The 24229-nt window shown below is 41.5% G+C and overlaps 1 protein-coding gene across 1 annotated transcript; it reads right to left on the bottom strand.

Annotated features, from left to right (window-relative positions):
* Positions 1–18362: 18362 nt before the first annotated feature.
* On the bottom strand, positions 18363–22635 carry FOXL2 (forkhead box L2). The gene has a single exon (XM_038416724.2). The coding sequence runs from the start codon at positions 22166–22168 to the stop codon at positions 21263–21265; it is 906 nt and encodes a 301-aa protein (XP_038272652.1). The 5' UTR covers positions 22169–22635; the 3' UTR covers positions 18363–21262.
* Between the last annotated feature and the right edge of the window lie 1594 nt (positions 22636–24229).

The raw sequence follows: 24229 nt of genomic DNA, 5'->3' as shown, positions 1-24229 counted from the left end.
CACCCTAAACTCTGATTTGACCAAATCCGTAGATTGCTAACTGACTTGCTTTGGGTCTAAGAAACACAAAATGAAGATTTACCACTAAATGGAAAACTCCATACATTGGCTTATAGGTACTTAAGACATTTTTCTAAAATGTAAAAGGTCCCATTACACTTAAGAGAACTCAGTCATAAAAGAACGATTATTTTAAAACCTCTCTATCACATGCATGTCTTTACTGGAAGAATTATCCATTGAAGACTACTCATTTAAATCTTTTGTAAGTCAACAGTGTTCACTTTGCATGTTGATTTGTTGGTGTTTAATTGATTAACTTTATCTCAAAAGCAATCAATGCGAACAGAGTTAGGCCAACTGACCACTTTTGAAAATCCCATCTTAAAACTGTTCACATCGCTAAAATGCAGACATAGATGCAGCTCTTGGTATAAAGGCAAGGGTTTAGGATAAAGACATTACATATGAGATTTTTTTTTAAACAGCAATTTGACTTAAAAAAGAAAAAAAGTGTGAGAGACAGACAACAGTGTCACAAAGGATATAATGAAGTATGGTGTATTATTGCCACTTAACACTATAAAATATCAAAAGCTAGAAGTATTATCAAAGAGAAAAGAAGGATGTGTGAAAGAAGTAAAAGTGAGATTAAGAACAAGAGAGGACTAGCACAACAGTGTACAGTTCAACATCCCCACTGATCCAGAAGTTTCAAGATGAAGTAAAGACCTCATATAGTCTAGAAGAAATATCCATCCATCATGATATTCCTCAATATTTTCTTATAATCAATACATCTTGTAAGCAGCTGTGTCCATGTCCAATAATGGGCAACAATTCATTCTTTTGTCTTGGAAAATGATCTCTCCAATCTCTAAAATATTGGCTGCTACTCTGAAACCTAAAATATTTTTACAAGTAGACATACATTAATCCACTTCAGCCCGTATAAGAAAAACCTAGGATAATTTTGACATGACTTCACACATAAAAAGATGTACCAATAGGCTAACAGAGAATAAGAAATGCCATACTGTTGCAGACCAATGGTCCAGCTAACCCAGTATCCTGTCTCCAACAATGGCCCATACCAGAACTTAAGGAGGAGAGTACAGAACAGTGCTCCTGGAGTGATCCATCCCTGTCTCCCTCTCCTGGCTTCTGACAGTCAGATGTTTTGGGGTGCCAGGAGCATGGGGCTGCATCCCTGACCATCTTGACTAATAACAACTGATGGACTTATCCTCCATGAACTTATCTAGTTCTTTTTTGAACATCACAACATCCAGTGGCAATGAGTTCCATATTGTGTGAAAAATAACACCCTCTTGTTTGTATTAAACCTGCTGCCTATCCTATATATGGCTGTAGATAGGCTATAACTTATCATCACATATATTTTCTCTGAGTCCAAAATTCTGAAGGCAATACATTTAAGACTTGTTCTTAATTCATCTAAAAAAACAAAAAAAACAAAAAACAAACAAAAAAAAACAAAGAAAATTTTAACAAAAAATCAAAATCAAAGCAAGTCTTAACACTTGAGACTAACCAAAGATGGCCCCATCTGCTAGCAGGAGTAGAACTACAAATTCAATCTCAGCTACAAGAACCATCCACTGTAGAACCAGAGGGAATTAATATCTGGTGGGTGATCAAGCCACACCACTATTTCACAGAAAACCACCAGAAACCACAAATTGATAGACTTTCCTTAGTTTGTTCCCTTTTTGATAGGATGTATTGAGTCTGCCTTGTTGCAGCACTCTAAAGCAGTGGCTCTCAACCTTTCCAAACTACTGTACCTCTTTCCGGAGTTTGTCTTGTGCACCCCGAAGTTTCACCTCACTTAAAAACTACTTGCTTACAAAATCAGACATAAAAATACAAAAGTGTCACAGCATACTACTACTGAAAAATTGCTTACTTTCTGATTTTACCATATAATTATAAAATAAATCAACTGGAATTTAAATAGTGTACTTACATTTCAGTGTATAGAATATAGAGCAGTATAAAAAAGTCATTGTGTGTATATAATTTGTACTGACTTCGCTAGTGCTTTTTATGTAACCTGTTGTAAAACCAGGCAAATACCTAGGTGATTTGATGTATCCCCCTGGAAGACCTCTATGTATCCCTTATCTGAGAAACACTGCAGTAAAGTGTATACAGAAGTACACATGCTAGAGTAGTGGATTTCACCCTCAGTGCATTATAGTGTGCAAACTGCAAATCTGACTACAGGGACGTTATTTCACAAAGAAGAGGACTTTGCTATCATAAGGTTCCATGTAAGGCAAAAATGTATGGGCCTGTATAGAGTTTGAAAATCTTCCTTTCATATACTAGCCAGAGGTGGCCAACCTGTGGTTCCAAAGCCACATGGGGCTCTTCAGAAGTTAATATGTGGCTCCTTGTATAGGCACCGACTCTGGGACTGGAGCTACAGGCGCCAACTTTCCAGTGTGCTGGGGGGTGCTCACTGCTCAACCTGTGGCTCTGCCACAGACCCTGTCCCCACTCCTCTCCTTCCTGCTCCCTCCCTTGAGCCTGCCATGCCCTTGCTCCTCCCCCTCCCCACCCCAGAGCCTCTCGCATGCCACGAAACAGCTGGTCCAGAGGTGAGGGGAGGAAGGGGGAAGCACTGGGAGCGGGGTGGGGGAGCTGATGGGGGGCTGCTGATATATTACTGTGGCTCTTAGGAAATGTACATTGGTGAATTCTGGCTCCTTCTCAGGCTCAGGTTGGCCACCCCTGTGCTAGACCCTTCCAAAAATGGACCAGTTGGATCAAATGTAATGAACTTACTTCAAGTAAATGAGAGCAAAATTTGGCCCATTGACTTAAAGATGTAAGTATGTACAACCAAAACCTGCTCTCCCTTTCCAGAATATTCTCTCTGATACCTCCCCCAGAACTCAAAATGATAAAGAAATAAGGACTTTACACATCAAGCCAACTGTAACTACTTAGTGTGTTTTCCTGCTTTAAACTCTACAATGTGTAATGTGGAACATCAGAAAGACACACTGGTGAACTCTCCCCCCTTAATGGGAAACAGTTGAGGGTTTTACCAAATCTGTCACTTTTAAAATGAAAACATAAAAAAAGGCTAAGATAAAACAAAACAAAACTGAAATAATGCTCTTTGATTCAGATACTGAAAATTGTTCCTCAAGGAATGGAAAAGCTAATGGGAAAAAAATAAAATGAAATCTTATGGTGTTTGTGGCAGCCCAAGCAGACATTCTTCCCTATAATCCCCTTACTCTCCTCTCGCTCCAAAAAAAAAAAAATCTCTTTCTGTGATTGCTCATAGAGTCTTGGGACTCTAGGATGTTTAAACAAGTGGTTTCCATTTCTATTTCAGGGTAACTTGTGACTGTCCCAGCCAGCACTTTACTCATTTGGGCTGAAGTGAACAGTAGTTTATCAAAAAACGCAAAATCGGAGGCTTCCCAAACAAGTTTAAACAAAAGAAAAGACAGTGTTTTGTGGGACATCAGATTTAGAGCACAAGGGAAAAGGCTATTCCAGCAAGAAAACAAATGTTTGATGATACTGTATTAACAATAAATTCATCAGATACTTTCAATATTTCCTCTGTTTCTTTTCAAAATGTGTGGAGCATCTTAAAGGCACACTAGGAAATGGAGAAAGAACATTTGATGGCAGGGGAGGGAACATTAGAGTAATTTACTTTGCTAGTTATTTATAGCAAGAGCTTTTGGATTTATAGCAAGAGCTTTTGCTCTCAAAGCTCTGCTTCTGCTGGATCCAGCTATGATCTTCTAATCTCACATTGGTGAAATTAGATTGTTGCCATGGAAATATGTGATGATGATGATGACACAAATTAAAGTGCCAGTGGCATGCATCTCCCACTGATATTAATGGGAAGTACAGCTGCAGATCCCAACCAGTGCATGGCCCTCCTGCTTCACTGTGGCATGGCTTAAGAAAAAAAGAAGAAATAACAGCAAACTGTTTTTTGAACACATGTATTCTTTAGCAAACATAGCAAGAATGGTTATTAAAAAAACAAGTTAAAGGTGGATACAACTAGACAACTCTTTGCTGCAAGGCTTTATTCTGAAATAGTAGAAAGTTAAACTGGAAATAATTAATAGTGTACTTGTAGGAGGAATTTTCAGATGAATAATCATTTGTGCTACAGTTCATGAAACTTTTAAAACTCATTAACGTTTTCATGAATGAATCAGTAGTCATCCACATACTCACAAACAACAGCCAACAACAACAACCATGAAGAACAGCAGAGGAAATGTCAGGTTTATTCCCCAAAATGTGTATATGTCACCTTTTGTATTCTTTGACCATATCTAAGGTGAATTAATTTGCGTGATAAGAGACATGATTAACTTTAAAAAAATCGCACTTTTGTCTGATTTTTTTTACCTAAGATTAGTGACAAATTATTGGTCTCTAGTTTTTCAACTTGTTGATTTAGGGCATTTGACAGCACTTTGTGTTTGACATACCAGTGTCCTTTGTTGTTTGTTTTCAGAACAACAGGAGGCAAGAAAGCCTGGTAAAAATAGGAAAATGTAACTAATATAATAAATATTGGCAGGGAGACTCTGGGGCATGTGTAATACCTGAAAATACTTCAGACTAACTTTTGCAATTGACTGGATTGACTGTGTGCCTTTAAGCTTAATAGCTATGAAAGACCTCCTCCAGGTGAATGTCCCTCCAGAAAGACGATTCAACCATAAGACCATTTTACTTGTTTCTTTCCTGCCCTTGTCCAGCTGACAAAGAGTTAACATCTATTGTCATTAAAGTGCTCCTCAAGGCCAAAATGAAAGTTGGTATAGCATGCACTATTTAACTTGCATTACACCATTAACACTTTACTCCCTTAATTTAATTAAGCTTACATTACTTTACAAAAATATTTTGTTTAAGAGAGAAGTAAAGTATCCCATTTCTATTCACTATTTTATAATTACCCTCAATTAGTATTTTGTTTTCTGGACCTGAAATATTCCTCTATTCAGAGAAGCTCTGTACACCACACTAAATCAGGGGAAGCTAGCTATCATATGCTAAGAGGAAAAACTTAACTTTCTCATTGCCCTGATCCAAAGCCCACAGGAGTCAAGGGTTAACAAGTATGTCCAACTGCAGGTTTTATAACCGGGTATGTGTTGATTTAATGTAACAAATTGTGGCTCACGTCTTTGCACTTTTCATGACACTTAAGAGCACAAGGATGATGGCCCATGTTAAAGGCTCAGAGCTGTCTGTAGGCAGAAATAAAATTAACTTAGGTGTGAAATCCCAATAATGAGATTTCCTGAAAGGGATCCTTTGTATACCTGGAGCTGGACAGCCTAAAGGAAAATGTGGCAGTGGTTACATTTCCCTGTATATTCATGTTATTTTTGTCTTAACTCTTTCTCACCAGAGAATGTCCATTCTGAAAGATACACAAATCAGAAGAATACTTACACAGGAAAACTTTCTTGTAGTGTAATAAGATTTGGCATCTAAATGATGCTGTTTAACAAGGGATTTTTAAGTTCCTCAACCATGGTCACATAAATACTAATGTTTATTGAAAACCAAATTCTACTAGAGGCAGTATGCTGTTTATTTTGAATGAATTCCTTTCCAGCCTCCTAAATCCTGATTGACTAATAAACACACATCAGGTTTCTAAACTTTAATAAATAAATAAATAAATAAATAAATAAATAAAGCAAAATAAATGGTAAGAACTCATTGATTGCCTCAGCTTTCCTGTCTCTGATTTGATCTTCCATCATGACATTCAAGGCTTATCTATGCACTGCAGCAATGCAACCTGCTGGCATGTGATTTCTAAAGCACACTGGCATGTTGCACATTAATTGGTCCATGTAGACCCTGCTGGTGTGCACTAAAGCTTCCCTGGTATGCTCTAACATACTCCTGTTTCAAACAGTACTACACTAAAGCATGCTAGGAAATCTTTAGTGCACACCAGTACGATATACCTGGGCCAATTAATTTGCAACATGTTAGTCCATTTTAGAAATTATACCCCTGTAGTGTGTGTTGCTGCTCTGTGGAGATAAGCCCTCAGAGTCCTTTTTGTGGAATCCTATTGAAAATTCTTTTCACTTTTCCAGAAGGGTGGCTGTTATTCAATACACTATAAGCAATCTCAAGAAGCAGGTCTAATGTTTTCAGTACAGCTCAAGGATCAAAATAAACTCATTTGATTAGGTCAGTCTGAGCAACTGTGTTGGTGATTGTTACTTAAAGACATCCTTTCTCTGGCTGGCCTGCTTTTGTGTGTTCCAATCCCCAGTGAATGGCTAGCACAGGGGAAGAGTAAAGGAAGGTGTCCACACTAATATTTCTAGCATCAAACCCTTTCCATATGCCATCATTAATTCTTTTTATATTTATAGTGCAGTATCATCTAGAGTCTTGAACCACCACTAGAATCCCATTGTGCTTAATGCTGTGCAAACACGTGCAAGAAACAAACTCTACCCTGAAGAGCTTGCCATCTGAATGGGCAAGACAAAGGGAAGGCAGGAGGATGCAAGCATTACATTACCCCCATTTTACAGATTTGGGAGCAGAAAGTACTGGCCTTGCTTTCAGGAGAATTTAGCACAGTGGATATAAGTTGGCTACTGAGCTTTTCTGAAAAAAATTAACTCCAACTCCAGGTTCTGAGCACTTGAAAATCTGGCCCAGACCTCTTTTGAAAATTTGACCTAAGTGACTTTCCAAAGTCACACAGGAACTCTGGGGTGGAGCTGGGAATTAAACCTAGAGATCCTAAATCCTAGTCCAAAATCTTAAATTCACATTACTGTAGTAACCCAACTGAAATCAATGGGACTATTCCTGGGAGAACAGTGAGCCTTTAAACAATCATGGTTTAGTCAACCCCCTCCACCGGTTTCTTGTTTTGTGAGATTGTTCTTTAAAGGTAATAAAGAAAATGTTATATATTTTCTACTCCTCTGCCTAAAAACAGATGGGGAAGGAGAAAGAGCAGAGCTGGGAAGGAAGGGGTTTTGTTTTCAGGCTTCCAAAAACAACTCCCTATAAAGACAGCTAAGTCACCACTCTGACAGGGCAAAAGGGTTTAAATAAGGGAAGGCTGATGTGATGTCACTAGCTCTAATTGAACACTGCCCTGTAAAGCACTTTAGTACTTATGCAGGAGAAATCCCACCCGGCCAGTGGGAACCCCCACAAAGAAAAACTCCTAGGGAAATCCCAGCCCCACAGAGAAGAACTCACCAGGAGACAGCACAGAACCCGAGGGGTGAAAAAGGAGGGATCACGGTGCACTAAGGGAAAGGGAAACATTGCCCACTGCAAGCGCTCCTCTCCCCGCGCCCCCAGGCTATGGCGAGCCCTAGCCTGTTACACCTCGCCGGGGCTCGGCGCGTCAGACACACGTGAATGTAAAGAGCGAAGGGGGGAAGCTTTGGCTTCTTCCCTCTGCAGCGGGGCAAGGAGACGTGGGAAAGGGAGTTATGCGAAAGTGACAAACGGGTGGCGAATGGGGATCTAATGCTCAGATTTGGCACAAAAAGAGTTAAAATAAAAATAAAGCAATTGAAAACTGGAGAGATGTGGAATATTTCTCTGCCACCGTGCCGCGGCTTTTAGGTAAATTGAGGCATTATTTGAGAGAGAGAGAGAGAGAGAGAGAGAGAGAGAGAGAGAGTATACAAACACACGCACAACTCTCTCTCTCTCTGTCTCTCTCACACACACATACACACTCTCTTTTCAAAAGTAACAAATGTATTTTTTTTTTGTTTCAGAAAAAAAATCTCTGATTTTCGACATAACAATGGCCGGATCTCTCTGAATGAAGGGCTTTGCATATTTTCCTGTTTTAATTGGTTGGATAATAAACAGAACTGACCCCACACTCTCTTTTCAATAAGTTCAGGGTGAAACTCGGACCATGGGACTGGAAATGACTTCTTCACCGCTTAAAACATGGACAAGAATGCCAGGAATCAGGCTGGATAACACAGCAACGTGAGCCAAGGGGGGGGGGGGGAGACGGGGCAAGGTAAAATATGAACCACCTTGATTCGCGCTTTGTGCCTTCTTTGTTCATCCTCCCCTAGAAGAGGACGTGACTGCCGCTATGAGCTGCTGAGCCCTGCTCCTGCTGAGCCCTGAACTGCACAACTCCACACAGGTAGACAACAATGTTGTGACAACAATTGAGGAACAGAATAGTGCTGTACCTGGGGTGGGGGGTTGCCATATAAGCAATTCATTCCCCAGTCCACATGTTAGTCATCAGTGTAGCATCTGCTCCCGTTTTGACGCTGTGATACTCAATGCAGTATGCATCATACTCACGATGTTGGTTCACGTCCCCACCCAGGCACCCCCCCCACCCCGTTATATTCTGCGTGCAAATGCTGTTTGTTGCGGGTAGAGGGCAGTATTGACATTACACAGAGTAAGAGCCCAGAAAGCAACCAAAATAGAAACGCTCTGATGTTCTCACACACAGAGACCTGCAGCTAACGGAAGAGCGGAGTGAAAGGCTGCTGGATTTTCAGAGGCGATTTAGAGCAAATGATAGCAAGGGTAAAATCCTGCAGCTTCATCCAGGCAAAACTTCTCCTGGTTTCAGTGGCAGTTTACCTTGGCTGGAACAGCGAGATTGGACTCTGGGGTGTAATTTTTAAACCGAGACAAATTCTGTGTGTAAAAGAAGGTCAGATCCCGCACGGTGCACTGAATAGCTGAGAGAATAAATCCTTCTTTTTTCTGGCTACACGACTGTAAGTCACCAGCCTTATTTATATTTGTCAAAATACTAGTTGAATTGCTTGCATGTTTGCACAGATACAGAAGTTCACTTCATTTCTTAAATATCAGTCCCTTGCAGTAAAGGGGAAAAATTGACATACTGTGCAAGTGATTTATCAGCCATTCCCTTAATTTAGTAGTGACACCAAATCAAAATCAACCAATCGGGAGTTACTGTCAGATTAATATGAGGGGAAAATTTCAGGATTTATGATGTAGTCCTAAAGGCCCCGATCCTGCAACTAAACCATCTTTAATTGGGTATGACTTCACTATAAGATTTACTCACATTAGTAAGGCTTGCAAGATTGATCCAAAGCTGCCACATCTAGGAGGGTGGAGAAACGCTGCAAGAGCTCGAATAACCTAAAATATGCGGTTTGCTCCCGATCCTATTATCCTATGATCCTATAAACAAAAATCCTATTGAAGTCAATGGGCTTGCTTCCGTTCCCACTGGTTTGCCTGAGTAATAACTTGAGGTTCAAAGCCTTCGTTTGTATTGTTACCACAAGGAAGTTCTTCAGAAACTGCCAAACGTCTCCTCAATCGCCTACGTTTATGTAACAGTGTACTAAAAGTCCTTACACAACAGTTTAAAAAAAAAAAACCTCCATTGGCTGTTGATGAGAGAGGTTTCCTCAATTAATTATATTTGTAAAGGCTATTTAGAGTATTAAATCAGATTTAAACAGAGGATGGATCACCGTGAGGGTGAACTAAAGGATCAAATCCCTCAATTGTTTTCAGGTCAGGTAGGGAGGCCAAAGAGACAAAGGAACAGAGATTTCTGTACAGCTGCTGCAGCCAGCACAGACTTTCAAGAAGCCGGGGTGCTGGATCTAGGCAGGAATAATGTGCCGAAAGCAGGATCAGGCCCCGAGCCCAGCTTCTCCAAACCACACCTGCATCTGCCTACACTATTAATAAAGTGGGACTTGCTGTCATTCCCTCAACCCTCCTCCCACAGAATCCGATCTAAATACTACAGCCTGAAGTTATTAGTAAATTCAATTTCGGATGCACCCACCAGAGCACTGAGTCACTGATGGCAAATACATAACGCCAATGTGTCAGCAGGTACTAATGAGCTAAGATCTCTCCCTGCCCCCAATCCTTCTTGATTTTTTCCACATAGAGGTGCTGATCCTACAACATCTTAATCCTCACTCAAACGAGTAATTCCATCGTCTCCTATTGACTTCCATGGGCTACTCGCCTGAATTAGTGTTACTCAATTGAATATAAAGTCGCAGGCTCAGACATTTGGGGCACGATCCTTGGATGTACTGCCCTGAACTGAGGGGTGCTCAGCACCTCCCAGGATCGAGTCGTCAGGGCCCAATCCTCCCATAGGACAAACTCCCCTTTGACTTCGGAGCGATTTGGGGGTTCGTCTGTCCTATGAGAGATTCAGACCCTTCGTTAAGAAGCGAAGATATTTATATGCTTTGGACCAAGCTGGGGTGGAGAAAATAAATTATTTCATATCGTTTGAATGCTACACAGATCAGCAAAGGCTGAGATTCCTTAGGAACCACCTCCGGGTCTCCCTTGCTGTCACAGTCTACTTTGAAAACGTTCACCTTTTAATGCTACAAACTCATAATCAATTGCTTTAACAATCCATCTGTGATTTGACTACCCTAGCGGTCCAGAGCTTGTGATCAGAATGTAGACAGAAATTGTGTGTGTGTGTGAGTAAGAGAGAGAGAGACAGAGAGAGGGAGGGAGAGAGAATGGTGACATCTGGTTCAATATTTTAAATGATTACTCAGTCTTCTAACAAGTCGTTTTCCAGAGAAGCAAGGATCCTATTCTGCCGTTCCCAGGCAGGCAGAGCTCCCATTGACTCCCTGAAGAGCATGCAGTCCATTTGGATTTCCACTGATGATCGGTGCAAAAATGAAACTTGGTTTTTAAAATATTAACGCAGTCGCGACTGTAGTCCTGTCTAGTTTGGATTTGGCAGGGATTGCAGCCTGACAAACGAATGTTAAAATCAAAGGCACCACTCAAGGAGCACGGCTGTTTACAAAACACCGTTGCACACGTGTCTAACGTCATAGTTAATTGCTTGCTACAAAAAAGTATCTGGTCGTTACAAACATATTTGGTCAAACAACAACAACGGATCTTGGAAGCTAACGCTATCCAGGGTGAAGTGTCATTCCCTGAAATGACAGACAGAGACTGCAGTGGGAGCCATGCCTGAGCAAGGACAGCAGGATGGGCTTTCTAGTCTGCAGGGGGAGTTACTCTTTATTTAGTAGAAAAAAAGCTTCAGGTTCAGAGTTAAATAGATTGAGAGCAAAATCCATTTATCCTTTTCAGATCTCCTAAAGCTTCTCGCTTCCTACCCAGAAACCTCAACACAGTCCTTGCACCGAATTATATTTAGATAGGGATCTGCTGCTCAGAAAGAATCCTGTTCCCATTGAAGTCAGTGGGAAATTTTGCTAGTGACTAGCAGGAACAGGATTTATTTGAAAATAACGTTCTGGTCATGCGGAGCTTTAAAACCGGGCAACTTGATATGTTTTTACGATATTTTACCTCGGAACATTTCCCTTGCTGGAAATGGATCATAGGTTGGCAGGTCCGTTAGAAATCACAGACAAAGCTGTACATTAGTACTGGTCGTCAATGGGCGTTTTGCTTGAGTAAAGACTGCAGGGATCTATCTGCTCTTAACTGAAGAGTTCAAGTAAAGAGGATCAGATCTACAATACTAACTAGGTTAGCCACATAGGTGAACACCCCAGAAAGACCTCGCCGCCTTCCCCAAAGCGGATTGTATTTTTTCCCGTTGTTTACTCAGTTTTGACTGGTGGCTCGCTTTGTTTTATTAACAACCGTCAAGAAAAAGGTTCAAACAGGAATCACAGCTTTTCCTTTCTCGCACTCTGCCTTTCACAGGAAAGCTTGGGTGTTATTTGCTTGCGTGACTAACCCCCACGCCAGCACTCCCGTTTTCATAGTGCACAAAGCCCTGACTCCCCAGTGTGATATGTGTGTACCTTGTTTACAGCCCTCTATCGGACAACCTCGATATCTGGGGGATCTATTAGTCCTGTAGTACATTTTCTCCTACCTTGTTTTGAAAAAAAAAAAAAGCGCGTTACAATAATAATTCACGGTTCCGAAAATTTGCAAACGTGGGGTTCACCTTAAACCCTCGGTTTAATTTCTCCCGCGAAGATTTACATTTGTTATAAGAGCAAGGAGCAACTGCTGGCATTTAAATTAAGGGCTGTGATAAGCAAACGGGAAAGGGGGCATTGTCGCAGTGAACTGTAACACGGTGAATTATTTAATAAACTGAAAATGTTTACTTTCAGTTGCGACCTCTGTTTATAAAATATAGAAAATGATAATGAAAACAACCTGTACCGGGAATGGCAGCATGTAAATTCCCACAAGAATCTTAGCGCTGGGAGTGGAAATGGATTTACTGTAAATTCGAAGTGACTCAGAGCGACAAAGCGGTATTAGGAGGCAGACTCCATCCTTGAGCCACAAGCCGATCGGAACCTATTTTTGTTAGAATCGAGTTTGGGGACTGAGAAACTGCAACTGATCAGATTCTACTGAGGGCGGCGGAGAGAGATGTAATTAAGTGCAAAAACAAACTTCTGCATAAATAGCTTCCAAAGGTGGGAATAATTAGCTCAGTAATTTAAAAATAGCAGGAAAGATTGTTTTAAGTCTAACGTGTAACATCTCCTCCAGATACTGTATCAGCTATCAAGTATCTAAATACATTACAGATGGGACATTCACTGGCATCTGAAGGATTCTTGGCCAGAACTGCATATACATTAAACACAAAGACGCTGGAGTGAGGATGATGATGTACTACAAACCACACACAAACCAGGAAATTCACAGTTAAGGCTGACACTCCATCCTTATTTAACCCCCTTGGCGGTGGGGGGAGCAAAAGGACAAAAGGACACCGTGTCAGGCTTAACTTAGAATTTCCTGGCTTTTTGTTTTTTTCTTCATGTCTCAGCCACTTACATGTAGGGTTTTTTTTTAATTTAATTCCCCTTTTTACAGTAGTTTAAAAAGAGAAACAAACAAAAACAGACTTCCCCGAAGCCAGGATAGCTCCAGCTGTCTCAGGTAATTACACATTTGGGGAAACGTTAATAGATTTTAAGGCCCGAAGGAACCAGTATGATCATCTAGCTTTCTAGCCTGACCTACTGCAGAACACTGGCCAAAGAAATGCACACAGTGATTCCTGCATCATGAGCGTGAATTCTGGCTGAACTAGAGGATATATTTTTGAAAGGTGTCTCATACATAACATGAACCCAGTAGATCAGAACCATGCTAAGTCAATTGAATACACACACACCCTACAAAGCAAAATAGCTGCTTTACTGGTCCATATTTGGGGACCAGATATACATTCCCTTTTAGTCCTTTGTGACACTGACTCCGATACACACAGCAAGGCTTGTATTCTTCATTAAGAGCTTTATGTAGGAATGCGCACGTGCTTAACCCTATCTGACTATGACAAAGGCCATGCGAGATAGGTTTTCAACTTCTGGGCAGCCTCAGGTATTTCTTTATAAATACCAGAAGCACCCAGGCTGCAAGTTGTGCTTCCAATTTCAGGGAAACAAAAACAAGCACACAAAAGGAAAGCCCCCTTGTTTTGAGAGTCACAAAACGCCTCCCCTCCCTATCATGTAATATTCTCTTTTCGGGGAACCGACTCTGCAGGTTTTTACCAAGGCAAAATCTCCGTGTTAATGGGAAACCTGCCAGAGTAAGGACTGCAGAATCGAACGCTTTGCTCACTTCTGAAATGAAAAAAAAAAAAGTTCTTGCAAATCTTAAAATAACAATTCTGACGCTGAGCCTTTGACCAGCTGCGGAGAGGAGAGACTCAATACAGTCACATTTAAAGCCAGACTTTGAATCTATTGTTTTTAAAGAAGGGCAGAAACCACCTTTACAGAAGCAAGCGTGAACACCCCTCTGCTATGCGCGGCTGTGCTAGATCACAACGTTAGTAGTAATTCACCGTTCTTTATTTAATGAGAAAAACGCCAGCATATGTTATATCTTGTACAGTGATATTTTTAATCATCTGACGTCATTTTAGATAGGTAATCTTGGAAGCAAACTACGACAAAAGATTCTTTAGTGTAAAACTCTGGTTTCTAATATTTCCAGGGTTTAATATAAGAACTCAGACCTGCTCTTATTAGAATATACATTTCGGGTTTACTTTAAAATTGAAAATCGTATCAACATTTCAAAGGAAACAATCATTCAATATTTAAAATATCGATCAAAGGACGGATTAGGGCCAGCTGAATGGGCCAAAGAGCAGTTGGTGTAATAGCAAGCATTTTTATTGCATCTCTCATAGTTTAATGAACAAGCAAGCAAACAAACAGGATTGATGGATTTTCGGATTTTCAATCCAATGCTTGATTTCAGGGCTCAGCAGAAGCTGGGTATTTTAAAACAACACGCACAACATTAATGTAAAAAGAAAAGGAGGACTTGTGGCACCTTAAAGACTAACACATTTATTTCTTTTGCGGATACAGACTAACACGGCCGCTACTCTGAAACCTAACATTAATGTACTGTAATAAGCTATGCCTTGGACTGTTTTGTTTTGCGATTACTGAAGCTAGTTTTGCAGTTATCCGATCCTAATCTGCTCTACAGTATTAACACGTTAGGTTAGGACTAGCGTGAGTAAATAAAACAAAAAACCTCACGTGATAATCCAACAGATTCTCATTAGGATATTTTGGTGGAATACCTCCTGGCTGTCAGTTATTTGGTTTACTAAAGACTAATTATAGATGTTCCACTAACAGCTCCTTATCCATTTAGCGTCTCCCGCTCAAACAGTAAATGAAATCTATGTAAAGCCACTGCACTAGTTAGTTAAAACGATCTCACCACCATAATACCTCGCCATACCCTATCAGCAGCTTTAAAAGCAGAACTCTTCAAAAGAGATGCTGAGGATCTGTGTCCAAATTGAAGCCACGATCTGGCCACTAGCGTGGGGCAAAAAGAAGATACTGACACATTAATATTCTATGACAGGTTTCAGAGTAGCAGCCGTGTTAGTCTGTATTCGCAAAAAGAAAAGGAGTACTTGTGGCACCTTAGAGACTAATAAATTTATTAGAGCATAAGCTTTCGTGAGCTACAGCTCACTTCATCGGACTAAGCTCTAAACAAATGCAGCCTCGAGAAGGAAAGGGACAGTAAACCATTTTTTCCACCAAATGCATCCGATGAAGTGAGCTGTAGCTCACGAAAGCTTATGCTCTAATAAATTTGTTAGTCTCTAAGGTGCCACAAGTACTCCTTTTCTTTTTATTAATATTCTATAATAACGATATATGAAAAACAGCATGAATAATAATGAAATCACCTGACCCAGATTTTATCCGTATCTGGCATGACAATGCCGTTCAGCTGCTGCTTCAACCAGTAATAATTCATCTATTCCTAGCCAGTTTTTCTTCTTCTAGAAGAAGTAATCGAATTATGATATTCCCCTTTATTTCGACATTTTTGTAACAGTTTACTACGTCATTTTGTCAATAAAATCTAGATCCGTCCCCACAAAAATACTTCAAATTGCATGGGGAAAAACTAAGACATTAAAAAAGAAGAACGAAATATTAAAAAGCGATGTCTAGGTCTTCTACACATCACCCTACTACAGTTTTAATAATTCATAATTTAATAATGTGCCATCGTTATTCTGATTAATTTAAATTAAAAGAAATCTGCTTACAAAACGTAGAGCTCAAACAAACAATAAATAGGTGGAAATCAGAGATACGTCGTGTTTTGCAGAGAGTAATAAACTCTTCCGCGATAGGAGACTGACCCAAAACCCCTCCAAGTCAAAGGCGAGACTTTCCATTGGCTTCAATGGGCTTTGGATCAGGTCCTTTTAAATCCACAGAGGAAACTACGGTGAACACTCACTTCACCTTCAGAAAAAAGAAAAGGAGGACTTGTGGCACCTTAGAGACTAACAAATTTATTAGAGCATAAGCTTTCGTGAGCTACAGCTCACTTCATCGGACTAAGCTCTAAACAAATGCAGCCTCGAGAAGGAAAGGGACAGTTAATACATCTTAGGTATGTTGCAAATGCTCATATCTGTGTATGTGTGACAGAGAGAGACACAAACACAGTGACAGCCAGCGCTACTGTCTTGATCTATACTGTCCACGTTAACCCCCGGGGACCTGTAAGAGGCACAGAAAACACTTTGCTTCGTTTCCTTTTTTCCCTCCAGATTTGGATCCTGATTTTCCTAAGTCCAGTCCTAGGAAGAGCCCATGAGACTTCACCCATCTATGTACTTACAGTAGTTTCCTGAGTACTAAGGCCGGCCACTTACAATATTTCACTACCGACTCAAAAAAGAAAAGGAGTACTCGTGGCACCTTAGAGACTAACATTTATTTGAGCATAAGCTTTCGTGAGCTACAGCTCACTTCATTGGATGCATGCTCACGAAAGCTTATGCTCAAATAAATTTGTTAGTCTCTAAGGTGCCACATGTCCTCCTTTTCTTTTTTGCGAATACAGACTAACACGGCTGCTACTCTGAAACCACTACCGACTTAATAAATCTACGCTCCTATCCGTAAAGAAATGGAGTTTTTTCAAACTCTCCTCTCATCCATATTTGTTATAATATTTTGTCCCCAGCTGTGATAAAATACTGGGGGCTGCCATCTGCAATCACTGGAGTGAAAACTTACATTAGGTCAAAACTAAAACAAACAAAAATAGCCTCTGCAACTTAAAAATCGATGGTACGATCTAAAGCCCGTGGAGCTCAAAACGAAAGTCTCCTACTGACTTTAATAGACGTTGGATCGGGCCCACTAAAGGTAAATTGAACACACTATGGCAAATGAAGCCACTATGGTAAAGGCTGCACAGAGTGTAATGAAAACATTCAGACGTGCTTATGCACTAAATAATATTTCCTCTACGGCGATTAGCTTTAATGGTCCCTTTTCCCCTTCTGTCAAAAGTGAAAAGGCTCGAACAAAAATAAATGGGATGAACTCAGATGGTCTCACAATACATTATGAAAAGTGGGCCTGATTCTGCAGTCGCTCGCCTGGCTGAGCTCTCATTGACGGCAAAGGGAGGAGTTTAGTTTGAGTGAGAAGAGCAGGATTAAGCACCAAATCTACTAATCCAATCCCAGCACCAGCAGCGATAGGTAAAACATCTGGGTTAGAAATTTCACCCTAATAAGAGTGTGTCAGGAATTTACTACCAAATAAAATTTGGTTATGGCGGAATTTTTAGTCCCTAACGAAGGTGACTTGTGTGCATTTTACAAGGTGAAAAGGCATTTTAGTGAAGGCCACTTTGAAAGAGAAAAAGCTGATGACTGAAGGATGTAAATCTCATTTTTAGATCAAGGTCAGTGTCATTTTAAAGAGATCGGAAGCATAGAATATTGGTTACAATTTGTTCCAACCCTTACAAGTATTCTCTAATACCCCCTTCATTGTTCCTGGACCAATTGACATCAGTGAAGTTACACCAAAGGATATTCCCCCTCCCTACCACCTTTTTTCTTCGTGTGTGTGTGTGTGTGTTATCCCACAACAGAATATGCTATATTCAGGATGACTGCAAGGACTTTCCTAGCTTAAGGCATCCTTTGGACTAATTTGGGACTAAAACCGTGCAGGTGGTTGCTTAATCCTAAAAACATTTCATTGGCAAGGCTTCGCAGCCATTACTGTGCCACAAACAAGAAAAGGGTAGGCTTGGATATAAGCAGTAATCTATCAAATGAAGCATTCAACGAGATACTGTTCGGATACTCAGGCCTACGTTGATTTTATTCATCTTGATTTCTCCACACACACGAGGAGCACCAAAACCACAGGAATTTACAGTTGCACATACGCTGTGCGTGTGCCGTCTATATCGAGGCTTCTTTGGGCATTGAGGTTTGGATACGTCAAGAATGCAGGGCTGGCCTCTTCCTGTGCATCCGATAGCAGATCTCGGATGCAGGGGCGAGCGTTATTTTGTAAGAGACATTGTTAATAGTGGTAGACTGCCAGTCTTTGCTGACAGGGGGAACTACCCTCTGAACGCCTGACAGTGGAATGTTATCAAGGGGCTTATTTTAGGTGGAAGCAAAGTTTCCTGAAAATAAAGGGAAAGCTCTGTTTCTGTATTAAGAGCTGCATATTTATCCCCCCGCAGAGTCTGCAAAGGCCCAGGGACAAAATGGAAGGGCATTACACAGAGAGGAAACTGCATCACAGGACTGATTTTAAGGAAGATTAGGAAGCCCTTGTAATCAGAGTGTCTCTTTTGGACACTGTTGCAGGAGTCAGAAATGCCATTCAAACCAATGCTACTTGTTAGCAAGCCATGAGTAGGCTAAGCAGAAGTCAGGAGTTGGGAACTTCGGCATACATCAGCCCTCTTATTTTGCTGCTGAAATTTCAGTCGGTGCTAGGCTTTCTTCCAGCTCGGTCCCCAATAATGTAGTTTTGGGACATACCTGCATAATTTGTCACACTCCAACCCTCACTAGTTTAAAATTGCACACATATAATAAAATAATAATTTATACCTATGTTCTGTTGTGAAATTGTATCTAATTATATGAATCTCTTATCATTTAACCCTGACCTGTTTAGTATAAGGATTATTACAGCATTTCTGCGTGCAGTCAAGCTTTCAGTCGGGGTTGGGTTTTGTTGTTGTTGTTGTTGTTTTTTGTTTTCCCCCGATCAAGAAAGGAGAGGATTTTGAAAACACCTAGTTTTTAAAAACAAACTGTAGGTTTTAAAATGAGGATAGTCACTAACACAAACAAGCCAGGTTATGGACACTTTTCAGTCGCCCTGATTTACCTATCTACATTATTCCTTTCGTGCTAAGGAGATCCCATTAAATTGGAAAGGGGAGAGAGGAAGGGACCCCATTACTACCGGTAGGAATAACAGATCTAATAAAACAATGACAAAACTAACCTCCTATATCTTCACTGCACTATGCATTCATGGTCTTTCATTAATTAGAAATTGATGGGAAGTAACTTTATCCTGCTCAAGAATTTCTTTGCTCAGTCTCCATTTAACTCTCAAGAATATATTGTATAACCAAGGAAGGTGTCTGTCACCAGTAAGTACAGGCAGATTTTAAAGCAAAGTCAAGGCCCAGAAACAGCTGCTAACATAACCACCAACATCGTAGAGTAAATACTATAGAGACAGGTTGCGAGGACAAATAAAATTCGGATGCCTGGGGTTACAAAAAAGGATGCACTGCCACCTTATAACATTTTGAGTAATGCAGCTGCCACCGCAGATAATATTATTTGCATTACTGAATTGCTGTTTAGATGCTTTCTAAGTCACAACAAACAGCGGGCATGTTAAGAATGCACAGTATTTTAAAGAGGGTATGCTTTCCAAGTACCTTCCAATAACAAAACAATTCTGACACGTCTCCAGAATAATTTAATAGCTTTTTGAATTGTTATGTTTATCAGTTATGCAAGCAGTGTAGTTTTCCTTTATGGAATTGGTACCTTTAGCAGAAGAGGAAGGAGTCAAACGGGGGTTCGAACTTGTTATTGGTTTAATCCAAATAGCACAGCTGTTTATTCCCTACATTACCACAGCTGCAAAAGAGAACACGAAATCCGTATTATCTACCTCTGCAAATATGATCGCAGAAGAGCAGTGAAAGCAAAGCAATTGTTACTCTGTTCTGGTAGATAATTTGGAGTGGCTCAAAATGACTGGCTTTGTGAAAACATAATACCCTTTAAGGCCGAATCTGGCAATCATTATTCAGACAAAACTCCAAATGAAGCTAAAGAACTTTAGGTGGAGTTTTGTCTGCGTTAGGAGTGCAGGATCGGACTCTGGTCATAGGGAAGAGACTAAAGTTTAATATTTCTGCATGACAACAACGAAAAGAAAGACTGCCTTCAGTATATTTTAAAAACAGAATTATTAAGTTTTGGCTGCTTAGAACATTTCAATTATTTAGACTTGGAATAAAAATATCAAGCGTGGGTAATCTGCATATAAACTGTATCTACCCTACACACATGTCTATCTAGATGCGTATTTTTATACACTATGCTATACCAAATCACATCCCAATTTTTGCATTTTATTTTAGAATGTTAGGAATCTCTGCAACTATTCAAGCCAATTAAAATATTTTGCACTGAATCTCTCAATGAATTTGCATATCAGCAGTGGAGCACGCAGGACTGAAGGAAAATAAAACAATATTAAAAGAAAGAAAAAAATTTTATTGGAGACTTTACAATGCTAGAAAATACAATAAAAGTGCTAGTTTACTCTAGAAAAGTTGGTCCCAAAAATGGTACTATGCCATAGTATCTATCAGCTTACAGAAATATTTATAAAATCGCTATGAACTGGCCCCAATATTTATAAACATCTATGTTTTTCACATTAATCTATTTAAAGTCGGAGGACCAAAACTTTGTAAGAAAGATGCGGAGCAGTTAAACGCAGAACCTGCCAAATTTGGGGCCAGGAGGTTTTTGGTCAAAAATATGAAGATAAAATTTAACTTTTATTTAATAATAATAATAATAATAATGCGCATGGAAAAAAATCCCAATTATTATAGGAAACCGTCTTTTTTCTTATAACTTCAAAATATTATTTTAGACCTGTATAAAATTACTCTTAAGACCTCACAGGACGTTTTCTACTTTAATATACATATATCTATATCACTGCCGACATATTTCACAAGTTACTCTTGCTATTTTTTGTTTGTTTCAAATATCAACAGCATTGCTATGAAATGTAGGCATGTGTTCTGCTTTAAAAACAGTCCCCAAGTAAGTACTCTTTTGACACAAGGACAGAACTTTGAAGAAGTGCAATTCTTTCCAGACTATACAAGTCCTGTGATACGCAGCGGATAGGCCTGTCCCCGCAACAAATCTACAATTAGCGGAGATCGAATTGGTGGTTTTTCTATTCCCCCCCCCTCCCCCCTCAGTTTACTTTCCTCAACGCCCAAAAATAATAGTGCCAAATTACAAAGTGGCGCATACGTTTGAGGACAAAACTGTATATTTGTAATGGCATGCTTTTTTTTTCTTTTTAAGTCAGTCTCTCCCCCACCCCTTGTTATAAATCAGACAAACCGGCCATCGCTTGATAGCCTTACACTCAAACAGGATCACGCAGATCTCTCGCTGCAGCTAGAGGGTTTTTAAAGTTCAACACTTACACTGACTTCAACCAAACGCGGAGCAGGGCTTACATTTTCCCGCTGTACCCATTTTTGGCACAGAGAGCACTTTAGACAAATCCGCCACTACAGAGGAGAAACAAGAGACAGAGAGACAGGAGGGCGGGGGTCTCTAGATGTCTATCCGGGAGTGCAAGGCGCTGTGTTTGCTGTCGTGGTCCCAATAGGAACAGTGCATCATGGAGAGCTCGGCGGGCTGGCGGGCGCAGGCGAACTGGAGGCCGGCTCCGTTGGGGGCCGGGGCGGCAGGCGGCGCGGGGCTGGCGGGGCTGAGCTGCTGCGGGTGGTGGTGGTGGTGGCTCATGCCGTTGTAGGAGTTCACCATGCCGGGCAGGGCCATGCCCTGCACCCGGGAGTAGGGGCCGTAGGAGGCCGGGGCCGACAGTCCTTTCACGTTGACGGGGCTGACGTTGCCGCCGGCCAGCTGGCAGGAGGCGTAGGGCATGGGCGCGGGCGGCTGGGCCAGCGGCCACGAGTTGTTCATGAAGCCGGACTGCAGGTACTTGGGCGGGGAGAGGTAGCCGTAGCTGTCGCTGCCGAAGAGGCTCTTGCCCGGCTGGAAGTGGGTCGGGGGCGGCCTGAAGGGCCTCTTCATCCTCCGCCGCCGCCGGTAGTTGCCCTTCTCGAACATGTCCTCGCAGGCCGGGTCCAGCGTCCAGTAGTTGCCCTTGCGCTCGCCGCCGCCCTCGCGGGGCACCTTGATGAAGCACTCGTTGAGGCTCAGGTTGTGGCGGATGCTGTTCTGCCAGCCCTTCTTGTTCTTCTCGTAGAAGGGGAACTTGCTGATGATGTACTGGTAGATGCCGGACAGCGTGAGCCGCTTCTCCGCGCTCTCCCGGATGGCCATGGCGATCAGAGCCACGTAGGAGTAGGGGGGCTTCTGAGAGGGGTCCGGCTTCTCGGCCCCCTTCTCCGGGCTCAGCTCGTCCTTGGCTCGCTCGGCCTCCTTGCTGGCGTTGGGGTCGTGAGCCAGCAGGGCTACGGGGTCCTCCTCGGCGTCCTGGTAGCTGGCCATCATGGCACCCAAGTCCACTCTTCTTCCCAGGGGGAAAAGAACCAGCTTTCCTGCTTGCTGAGCGCCTCGAAGCCCAATCCCACAGGCAGAGGCTCAGAGTCAGTCCCTTCTTGGTATGGATTTGGATCAAACTTGCGCCCAGAGCCAGCTGATACTCAAAGCCCCTTTCCCTTAGGAGCTGGGAAAGTTTCTCTCTGAGCCCTGCCTGTTTTTCAAGAGGCAGCAAAGCGTCTCTAGCTCCGGAGGCTCAGATTTCCAATGCACTCAAGGACTTGCTCTTTTCTGATTTGTAAGTTCCGCTTTCGTCAGGAACCCTTTCTCCTATAGCGGGGGAGCCAGCGAGGCATGGTCGAGTTCATTTCTAATTCATAATTAAACCCCAGTGATTAGCCTTACTTAGCAAAAGGAGAGAAAGAGTGGGTATTCAACTGAAAAAAATCAAATGGCCATGTAAATTTAAATTAAACGTTCTCGATCTCGATCACTTCATCGGATGCATCCGATGAAGTGAGCTGTAGCTCACGAAAGCTTATGCTCAAATCAATTTGTTAGTCGCGAAGGTGCCACAAGTCCTCCTTTTCTTTTTGCGAGTACAGACTAACACGGCTGCTACTCTGAAATCGATCTATTGAGATATTTCACATTCGATTTTTAAGAAGTCTTCTCGAAACTTTCTTTGCCACAGTTTTGAATAATTCTCTCAGCTGGAGATTTTGAGGAAGTCCTGACAGAGATGATCTCTCAGTGAAAGGTGGATAAATTATTACCCGAATGTCCAGTTAAGTGAGGGGGAAATGCTAAGTACTACAGTGACATGAGGTTCTATCAGCAGTAAAAGGAAGCGTTCAAATTTCATTGCAAACCTACCATGTTATTTGGGTTTGGCTGGCACAGGCATTCATGTTAGCACCAGGGATGTGAGCTCAAACATGCCTACTGTGTAGTTAGCTGCAAATTTCCTTCCACTCCCAGCCTAGAAACCGAATCCACAGCCCTACACTGAAATCAATAGCTGTAAGTGGGAACTGATTGTGATACAGGGAACTCTTTCCCCATTCTCAGATGTCTATGTCTATCTGTACATTTGCATTTATACTCACCAGAGTCTTGGCACAGTGCCCAGATAACTGATTACAGTCGAAAAAAAGAGTAAAAACAAACAAAAAACCCAACCCACACCTGTTAAAACTGTTACACAATAAAACGGGGCTCGGTTCTCGCAGCCCTGCCACACAAGAGTAAAAAACACTGAATTCAAAGAGTAAAGGCTGAAGAATCAGGTCCAGGAGCAGGGCTTTCTCCACCCAGAGCATACAAATGTGATCGAAAACAGACCGCGCTTGTTTACCTACAAACTTAAAGGGACACGCAGATGAGCGAACAAAAGGAGGCTAGGAAGGGATTGAGGGGAGATTATAGGGTGGAATCTTTTCTGGGAGATATCCAGACTACAGAGTTGAACTGTTTTCCCCCGGTTAATTGGAAGTTTCTATGTGCCTGTGACATTTTTATCTCCCTTTTTATCTTCAGGTAAAGCGACTGTGAGCAGCAAGAAGGAAGCGTGCACCGGCCACCCTGCAGAAGCGTCTCAAAGGTATCGTACAAAAAAAAAGTCACGGTGGCTGCTCCCTTTGCAGTCGCACAAATGGAGGTGTATTACTTAAAACGTTATTTTGTGATGACTTGCAAGGAATTATTCGGTTCTAAGGAACAATGCACGAGAACTCGCCTGCTTGTTTTCTAAATTCGAGGCTCCTTGTTGCTCCTTCGCTGCCATTTTAAAGATCGAGCCGTCATGTATAGCTACAGCTACCTGTGTTTACAAACTTCGGCTCTCCGGAACCAATCCCTGAAAACTAGGTTGTCCAAAGAGTGTGCGCATCAGAATGCGAAGAGCTGGTTAAAAATAAGTCTCCTAGCATTTTTATGCACATATTTAATCCCGGCTATGAGCTTCCTTTTAACTTAGCAAACAGTTCCCTTGCAGAATTTACTCGGGAAAAACTCTCGGTCTCTAGTGGGAGTTTCCCCGGCGTGCAGGATTAGTGAGCTCTACACTTAACT

Source organism: Dermochelys coriacea, chromosome 9 (genome assembly GCF_009764565.3).
Source record: "Dermochelys coriacea isolate rDerCor1 chromosome 9, rDerCor1.pri.v4, whole genome shotgun sequence".
In the NCBI taxonomy this organism is placed as follows: domain Eukaryota; kingdom Metazoa; phylum Chordata; order Testudines; family Dermochelyidae; genus Dermochelys; species Dermochelys coriacea.
This window is presented reverse-complemented; position numbering and strand designations above follow the sequence as displayed.